Consider the following 10159-nt stretch of genomic DNA (forward strand, 5'->3'; position numbering starts at 1 on the left):
ATATATTATCATATTCGAAAAAGCTCAACAAGTCTTCGAGCAAATATGATATGAACTCGAGCTCGGCTCGAACTCGATCAAAGTCAAGCTCAAGCCGAACTTTGACCGAGTGGCTCACGATCAACTTGACTCATTTGTAGCCTTAATCCCCTCACATGGAGAACAAAACAGTCATATTTAAAAAAATATATATATTATTTGCCTCTCCTGTGAGGGAACCGGTAATCCCGAACAATGACCATCACCGGGTAATTGTCATTCCTATAATAAATAAATAAATAAACAAACAAATAAATAGGATGTTTAAATATTTATTATTATTTTAAATGTCTCATTTTTTTTAAAGATTTTCTTGTTGGGCTTAGAACAGAGGTTGGGCCTTGTATGTGGATCCTTCATCTTCATTCGACATGAAATTCTGTCTTCCATGTTACCCCTGTATTCTTTCTTCTATACTCTGAAGGCTATCTCTGTCTGTCTTTTCGATCCTGCAAAGTTGTGTCTATCTATCTGGCTTGGGGTTCGGGAGAATAGAAATTCGGATAAGAAGAAGAAGAAGAAAGGCGGCAGAAGCTTTCATGAGCTACTATTGAACCTACATCTTATTACTCTGGCTGTAAGCTTCCTTTAGCTTCTACTCTTTATCCATTTCCATGACTGTCAGCATGTTCGTTCAGCACAAATTTATTCTTTTTTCCCTCGTTTGATTCATTTTCGTAACAGCTAGATAGATGCTTGCGTACCCAACTCTCGTTTAGATTTTAGACTTTATCCGGAGCCAAAATGGATTTTGTAGTTCATACGACGCAATCCCACGATGGGTTCTGTTCATTTCACTGCCTTAAACGTCCACACAAAAGGAAGAACAAATTAGGGTCTAGAGTCGGGATTAGGGTTTGTTCTAGTTCGAATAGTAGCAAATTCCTTCCTCTCCCTCTGTCTGTTTGTAATGCCAAAGTTGGGAACGAAGCTGGGTTTCACAAGCAAAGTAGAAGGTATCGCGTATGTGCTGTTTCAAAGATTGAAAACTTTAGCTCAAATGGCCGTTCGCTTGAGCAATACCATCCACACTCTTCAAATCAAGAACATTCTTCTTCACATGGTTATGAAGAATTCGAAAGTAATAACTATCTTAGAAGATTGGTAAGAAACGGAGAGTTAGAGGAGGGTTTTAAGTATCTCGAGAGCATGGTTTTTCGCGGCGACATCCCAGATATTATTCCCTGCACGAGTTTAATTCGCGGATTCTGTCGAACTGGAAAGACAAATAAAGCCACTAGGGTTCTAGAGATTATCGAAGAATCGGGTGCTGTTCCAGATGTAATAACCTACAATGTTTTGATAAGCGGGTATTGTAAATCAGGAGAGATCAACAATGCGCTAAACGTATTGGATCGAATGAGTGTCGCCCCAGATGTCGTTACTTACAACACGATATTACGAAGTCTATGCGATAGTGGGAAACTAAAACAAGCCATGGAGGTTCTTGATCGACAGTTACAAAGGGAATGTTATCCCGACGTAATCACATACACGATTCTGATAGAAGCCACTTGTAGAGAAAGTGGAGTTGGACAGGCAATGAAGCTTTTAGACGAGATGAGAAACAAAGGCTGTCAACCCGACATTGTTACCTACAATGTCCTTATAAACGGGATCTGCAGAGAAGGAAGATTGGATGAAGCGATCAAGTTCTTGAATAATATGAATTCTTATGGTTGTCACCCAAATGTAATCACACACAATATAATACTACGAAGTATGTGCAGTACCGGAAGGTGGATGGACGCTGAGAAACTTTTAGCTGAAATGCTTCGAAAAGGCTGCTCTCCTAGTGTAGTCACTTTCAACATATTGATCAATTTTTTATGTAGAAAGGGTTTGTTAGGTCGAGCGATCGACACTCTCGAGAAAATGCCTAACCACGGTTGTACTCCGAATTCGTTAAGTTACAACCCTTTGGTTCACGGTTTCTGCAAAGAGAAGAAAATGGATAGAGCGATTGAGTATCTAGACATAATGGTATCGAGAGGTTGCTACCCCGATATCGTAACCTACAACACTCTACTAACCGCTTTATGCAGAGACGGGAAAGTTGAGGTTGCGGTTGAGATTCTCAAGGAGCTAAGTAGCAAAGGGTGTTCTCCGGTTTTGATCACTTACAATACGGTAATTGATGGGCTCTCGAAAATGGGGAAAACCGATAGGGCTATTGAGTTGTTGAAAGAAATGAAGAAAAAGGGTCTTCAACCGGATATTATTACTTACTCTTCGTTGGTTGGAGGGTTGAGTAGAGAAGGTAAAGTTGAGGAAGCGATAAAGTTCTTTAGTGAATTGGAAGGGATGGGGATTCGGCCGAATGCGATTACCTATAATGCGGTCATGCTTGGGCTGTGTAAGGCTCGACAAACTGCCCGGGCGATTGATTTTTTGGGGTATATGGTTGGGAGGAAATGTAAACCTACTGAAGCTACTTATACAATTCTTGTTGAAGGTATTGCTCATGAAGGTATGGTTAAGGAGGCCTTGGAGATGTTAAATGAGCTGTGTTTGAGAGGGGTTGTAAAGAAAAGCTCGGCCGAGCAGGTGGCAGTCAAGATATAGTAAGTAGCTAAGCCCAGTTGGGGCCGAGTCGCCGGTGATGTTTGTTTTTTGTGTTTGAATTTGAATTGTTTTATGTTTAGTCTAACTTCATTTGAATTTTGATGAAATCCATGTGAGTGAGTTAAATGACAGTTATCTTTTGAAGGTCATTTGGATTGACTGAAGTAAAATGAACTATTTACAAAATGAAAGGGAAACTCTGCTACAAATTATCTTCAAATCTGAATAAGTCATCATCAAGTTAAGACACTACCCATAAAGACATTATTGATTGATCTTCTTCAACCAAGAAGGGTTCTTTTATGTGAAGATATATGGTTTCTTCAATGGTAGACCAGAAAGAAGGTGGAAACTTGGTTTCTTGCACTGATAAAGATTAATCCATCAATGGAAGAACAAGATTAGATCTTGTTGGAGGTTTCATGTACTAGGATCCTTTGAAGATTTTGATTAGATCATCTTCATCTTGGCCTGCTGTTGCTTTTAATTCCTTCGACTTATCCATCCATTCCAACTGCTGATCTAATAATTTAAAACAAGGCTGACTATTATTCATTCAACTTTTCAATTATTCTATTTTTTACTTTTTATAGACTCACTTTTGTGTCTGATATATCTTATACTATTAATACTCCTAACTTAATTTGCTCTCAAGAAAAATATAGATAAAACAAAATTAAAGAAATCAAGAGTTAATGTCACATTTTTCCAGTAACTCATATTAGATGTCTCTTTATAAAGAGTAATATAGAACATATTGTAAAAGCATTCAATCAGAATTAGCTTTTTTTTTTTTTTTTTAATCTAATTATCTTTTCATAAAATATTTTCCTAAATACTTGTACTATGATTTTGCCCTTTTAATCAAATTAAATTCATATAATGTCAAAATGACACACAAAAATTTATCGAGATTCGATCTATGATATTTATATTCTTGAAGAGTCGTTGTGACTCTCAAAGTTCAAATAACTATATATTAACAAGTCTATATTTAAATAAGTATATAAAATAAACACTATGATTTACTCTTCTAATCAAATTAAATTCACATACAGTCCATATGTATAAATGATACACAAAGATTCATCGAGATGTCCATAGGTAGTAAATGACACACAAAGATTTATCAAGATTCGATCTATAATATTTACATTATTGAAGAGTCGTCATGACTCTGAAAGTCCAAATAACTATATATTAAAAAGTCTCTAATTTAAATAAGTATATCAAATACTACACTATGATTTGCCCTTCTAATCAAATTAAATTCACATAATGTACATAAGTACTAAATGACACACAAAAATTTATGGAGATTCTATCTATAATATTTACATCCTTGAAGATTTGTCATGACTCTCAAAGTCTAAATAATTATATATTTAAAAGTCTCTATTTAAATAAGTATATCAAATACTATTATTTTCCTTAAACTCATTAAAATAAATTAAATTCTAAATTTGTGTAATTGATTTTTTTTTTTATAATGATGCTAAAAATATTCCATATTTCTTTTAGGTTTACTTTTCTGACATAATTTTTACAATTAATTAAGGTTAAACATTTCACTAATATAATATGTAGGTATTTAGTTGTTTTATTTATATTTTTTTGTCTTGTGTGTTGTAACTTGTAAGACTTGCATATAATATATATTAGTGTGTAAGATAATCTATTTAAAGCGGAATAAACTATTGTCAAATCCATTAATTATTAATAAACAAGCCGCCCCTATTGTTATTATTATCTTGATTATTATTATTATGATGATTATTTTACCTAGTAAGTATTATCAATAAATAATCATACGGTCCAAATGATGAGGGACAGGACGGTGAACCTCATCTACATCATTCCACTTCAATACCAGTGGTGCAAATTTCGCCACGTAGGAGCCAACCCATTACACTATTTTCCAACCGCCCACAAATACATCGTTTTCAACAAACGTGGGAGGCCAGAAATTCATATCAATCCTTAGCTTTGTTTATATTCTCTTTAACCCTTTCACTTATCACTCCAATCAAATTAAACCCTAAACTTCATAAATACCATCCAATAAGTTATTAAACTTAGGAGTTACAATTTAGGTAAGTTTCAGGTTTGCGGGTTCGGGTTGAAAGGTTAATGGGTTCAACGATTCTAACCTAAACCTGACTTGTTTAATAATTCGGGTAAAAAATCTCTAACCTAAACCTGACCTGTTTGACCCAATTTACCTAACTCAACTCGAAACAAACCCGATGTAATTATTTCATATCTCTTTATTTCAAATTAAAATAACATCAATATAAAATAAAAATGAAGTTAAATCACAAATTCACTTATACAAAATTTTACAAAAAAAAATGAGTGAGAGACTAAGAAAAAATAACATAAAACTCAACAAAAGAAACTTGTAAACGGGTTATCGAGTCTACATTGATTCATGTCAGGTCGACCCGATTTTGACCTGTTTATTAATCTGGTTAAAAAGGTCGACCTAATTTTAATCCGAACAAAAAAATAAATGATCCTAACCTGAATTTTTCAAGTTCGGTGGTTCGGGTCTGTTTTCGTGTCATGTCCAAAATTGAGAGTCTTTAAACTTAACATTATTATATAACAAATCTATTTGGTGGTATAAACGACTGATAATACAAGTTTAGGGTACAATTACTTGACATAATACAAATAGGGGACCATTGATCATCTCTCTTTCTCCAAGAAGGAAAAAAAAATACATGGTCGGTTGGCAAATACGGCAGCAATGGCTTTCATCGGACCCACCTTACGAGTTACGCCACTCCCTAATAATAGTACTGGACCGGATTTCTTCAATATAAGAATCCCCCCCTATTTCTTCCCATTTATCCAATATCGAATCTCATCAGTCACCAGCTAGTGTTATTATTGAGTTCAATCTTTATAACTAATGGAGGGAAAGGAAGAAGACGTGCAGCTAGGAGCCAACAGATTCACTGAGAGGCAGCCCATAGGAACCGCCGCCCAAGGCGACAAAGACTACACCGAGCCGCCGCCAGCACCCCTCTTTGAACCCGGCGAACTGACATCATGGTCTTTCTACAGGGCAGGGATAGCCGAATTCGTGGCCACTTTCCTGTTTCTCTACATCACGGTCTTGACCGTGATGGGTGTGGTTAAGGCACCCACCAAGTGTTCCACAGTTGGTATCCAAGGCATCGCTTGGGCTTTCGGAGGAATGATCTTTGCCCTCGTCTACTGTACCGCCGGCATTTCAGGAGGACACATAAATCCGGCGGTTACATTTGGATTGCTACTTGCTAGAAAGTTATCCTTGACGAGAGCCGTGTTCTACATGGTCATGCAATGCCTGGGGGCTATATGCGGCGCCGGCGTGGTGAAAGGGTTCGAGGGTAAGAACCAATTTACTCTTCTGAAAGGCGGAGCCAATACTGTTAACCCCGGCTATACAAAAGGCGACGGTCTGGGTGCAGAGATCATGGGCACCTTCGTTCTCGTCTACACCGTTTTCTCAGCCACCGATGCCAAGCGCAGTGCACGTGATTCCCACGTCCCTGTAAGCACCGTTCTAGTTACTAGTAATTAATTAACTCTGATTCATAATAAATCTAATCCATTCTAATAAAACTGTCTGTCTCCTATATATGTATGTATCAAAAATTGCAGATCTTGGCGCCATTGCCAATTGGGTTTGCTGTGTTTTTGGTGCACTTGGCCACCATTCCAATCACCGGTACTGGAATCAACCCGGCTAGAAGTCTTGGTGCAGCTATCATCTATAATCAAGAACATGCCTGGAATGATCACGTAAGCATGCATAAAGTCTTGCCCCGTCCGATGATCTTTTATTTTTGTTTCTAATGATTTGAATATTGTTTTCCATTATTGATATGCAGTGGGTCTTCTGGGTAGGCCCGTTTATTGGGGCAGCTTTAGCGGCGCTCTACCACCAAGTCGTGATTAGAGCCATTCCCTTCAAGTCCAAGTAATTACCACTTCACTTCATGGCTGTTGATTTAGTGAATAAAGTCACGTGGTTTATTTTGTACAGTGAAGAAGAAAGTTTTACTATATATAAAGCCTACAAAAGATAAGAAAAAAAAATAATATCATTGGGCTATTATTATAGTTAAACGTTTGTATCCTGTTTTTTTCCTTTTATTCTTTCTTTTGTGTTTTCTGGTGGTATGTTTTTTTTCTTCTTGAAAGCTTCTTGTACACTTCTGCTTCAACCCTATAATCATCGGGTTTCTGCCAAGTTGATTGATATAAACCGATTTCATCTTAATTTGGTGATCATTATCTTAGAATTTGTGATCATGAATTCTTATGTTTTTCCGTGGACTGAAGTGGTGGGGCCGAGGACATAATACATTGATGTGTTCACCTTCCCGAGGATTGGTCGAATTGCAAAAACTGATCTAAATAAAAGAAAAACACAAATTTCTTATAAAAAAAGATATTGATTGAAATCTCATTTTGGTTAGAACTAAATGGACTGACTATAAACAATTTTTTGTGAGGTTAACTTTAAAATTAGAATTACAATTGGACTTATTAGGTACTACACTTTTATTCGAAGTCTCTAATTAATGTTTCGACAAAATTTTGAAATCAAAATAAGAGATGAGTTTGTGTGTAAGTTTCAGAAGAGTCCGTATAGTTTAAAACAAACTCCAAAATAATTGTATAAAAAGTTCGATAACTTAATAAAATGTAATAATTTTTTAAAGTGTGAAGTTGATTATTGTTGCTATGTTAAGAGGTTTGATAAATAACACTTTTGAGATAACAAAACTAACTAAGGGCAATAAACTTTTTAAAAAATCGATAGTTTTATCGGTCGAAGCAATATGAGTATAATTTACAACATATATAAGAATCAGTTGATTGTAAAAGATTTTTTGCAAAGAAAGTATGATAATGGATCAGATATTATGACAAATGTGTTATCACGAAACAAGTTTGAGTTTGTCGCTCGATTGTCGAGTTGACATTACCCTCAGTTGGTAGGGGAAGTTTGTTGTGTTTTGTCTCGATTGTCGAGTTGACATTGCCCTCCAATTAGTTGGTAGGGGAAGTTTGTTGTGTTTGTCTTCCTAGTTGGAGAGACATAACTGTTGGAAACTATCCATTAATAAAAAGAAAAATACAAATATTTGGTGAAATAAATCAAAGAGAAGTTTCTTTTATACACTAAGAAACTTCCCCAACTCTCATCATCTTCCGATGTGGGATTATATTCTAACTGTGAAGAGAGTTTTTTTATATACTAAGAAATTTCTCTCACCCCATCATCTTTCGATGTGGGGTTCTAATTGTGCCAAAAATAACAATAACTTGGTGTGAATTTTATTTAGACCATAATATATAATGTGAAAGAACATTATTTTCTATTTATATTTTCTGTAAATTTTATATAACAACAAGAGAGACTATAACAAAAAACAGATTTAGGGGTTTGAGATAATAGTTGAAAAAGATTTCCGTTTATCGATGCTTGCATTGTTTGATCGACTTCAAACATTTACAGTTTGTTGTTGGTTATTTCTGGGGTTACAATCTTAGTGGTGAAAATCTGTTTTATTAGGTTTCTAAATCAATCAAGAGAAACTAGAATTGTATAAATTGTAAGGTTGATTGATTTTGTTATTTTTATCTTTATTGTTATTTGTTAAACTTGTTGTGTGATTTTGATGTAATTGATTAATAACTCCGGTTTATATCTAGAATAAACTCTTACTTTTAACATTATTGATAATAGTGGATTGTTAAGTGACTTATTTATGTCTTGTGATTTTTCTTTTTGCTTCGAAGAGATGCGTTTTCACGTTAAATATGTTTTGTATTGCCTTTTAAATTTCATTTATGTTTTATTCATCTCTTGTACAAATTATTCTGTTTTGAAAAATACATTTTAATTATTATATATTTTATTCAAATAATACTGATAACTATATTATTTATTTTTAAATCTCATCTGCATCAATCCACTTCATCGCCAGTGGTGCTAGTTTTGCCACTTAGGACCCAATCCAGAACATTAGATTCCAACCGCCCACACCAACGTCGTTTTCAACAAACATGGGAGGGCAGAAACTCGTATTACACTTAAACTTTGGTAATATTAAATTTAACCCTTTAACTCATGAATTTACTAAAATTAAACTATAAACTTCACAAACATCATAACCCATTCGGCTAACTCAAACTAAAGAGTCTCGTCTAAGAGAATACTCAATTAAACACGCTTTAAGTTAAAATTAAGAATAATGAATATAAAGTCGTGAATATTTTACAAAAATCAAACTAAATTTATTTGATCTTGAAAGAACGATTATTGCTAATAAATTGTGTTTAACAAAATAAATTTTCAATAATAATCTAATTTATATCAACATTCATTGTGAATTGTTACATACAAAAAAATCACAATAAATATAAACTATATATTATAAATACTTTCCTAACTAATTTTTTAACAACTACGATAATTCAATAGTTTACTTGATGATATTTGTAGTATATTTTTCTTACGGGTAACAATTCTTAAGTTCAAGCCATTACATATGACCTGTGGGATGAGAAACGACACAATGATAAGAACAAAGTGTTATAGAGTACTTAATAAATTATGCGGAAAGAAAGTGTTACTTAAGTTATAGAATCTTAACTTTTAACTAGAGATGAAAATATGTATCGGAGATCCAATATCAACTAATATTCCTTGATTTGGGTTGATGAATGAAATTGAAATAAAAGTTTGGGTAGAAAACAATAATTTTAATAGTTGATAAATGTGCCTAAAATCCGTCCATGACAAATAAATAATATATATTATATCTTCAAACATTTATCTCTTTTTCAATAATATTATTATACTTCAAAATTTAGATTAAAATATAATTAATTTGGACATTTGTACACTACAATTTTGACATTCTTTTCATACCTCTCTTTTAATTTTTTTTCTCATTCACATCTTTTCAAACTAATGCTCTTCTACGTCTCTTTTCTCAGTCCAAAAAATATAAAATTTAAATCTACATCAACAAAATGGAGATTTATTTTTTGCCACAATAACCGGACTTCATTATTACTTTTTAAGATTGTCTTTCTTACTTAAATAGAAATCAAATTAGATTACATAAACTCATTAATTATGTTAGTCATGGTGTAAACTTATTAGATAGATTATTCTCTTCAACGAAAATTTAATCAACAATAAGGACATGTTAATCTCTCGCGCTCGAAAAAAAAAACACGATGAATAGAGGAGTCTTGTTTTTTTTTTTTGGGAAAATTAAAGAGGAGTCTTGTTGGTATATCAAGTTTAGGGTCCAAATACTTGACAGGATAAAAATAGAGGGACCAGTGTTCTCTCTTTCTCAAAAAAGAAATAGTAAATGATTGAATATTGCATGGTCGGTTGCCAACTCTTGCAAAAAATAATACGACAGCAATGGCCTTCATCGGCCCCACCACCTTACGCCACTACCTAATAGTAATGGACCGGATTTTCAATATAAGAATCCCCTTCTCTTCTCACTTGTCCACAGCAGAATCA

At 34.0% G+C, this 10159-nt stretch overlaps 2 protein-coding genes across 2 annotated transcripts; both read left to right on the forward strand.

Moving 5' to 3' along the window:
- Positions 1-469: 469 nt before the first annotated feature.
- On the forward strand, positions 470-2743 carry LOC124929297 (pentatricopeptide repeat-containing protein At1g09900). The gene is made up of 2 exons (XM_047469621.1): positions 470-616; positions 724-2743. Exon 2 carries the CDS (start codon positions 784-786, stop codon positions 2602-2604), a length of 1821 nt encoding a protein of 606 aa, XP_047325577.1. The 5' UTR covers positions 470-616; positions 724-783; the 3' UTR covers positions 2605-2743.
- Positions 2744-5471: 2728 nt separating this feature from the next.
- On the forward strand, positions 5472-6850 carry LOC124929052 (aquaporin PIP1-3-like). The gene is made up of 3 exons (XM_047469315.1): positions 5472-6148; positions 6259-6399; positions 6489-6850. Exons 1-3 carry the CDS (start codon positions 5522-5524, stop codon positions 6579-6581), a joined length of 861 nt encoding a protein of 286 aa, XP_047325271.1. The 5' UTR covers positions 5472-5521; the 3' UTR covers positions 6582-6850.
- Positions 6851-10159: the final 3309 nt, after the last annotated feature.

The sequence above is a fragment of the Impatiens glandulifera genome, chromosome 3 (genome assembly GCF_907164915.1).
Source record: "Impatiens glandulifera chromosome 3, dImpGla2.1, whole genome shotgun sequence".
Lineage (NCBI taxonomy): Eukaryota > Viridiplantae > Streptophyta > Magnoliopsida > Ericales > Balsaminaceae > Impatiens > Impatiens glandulifera.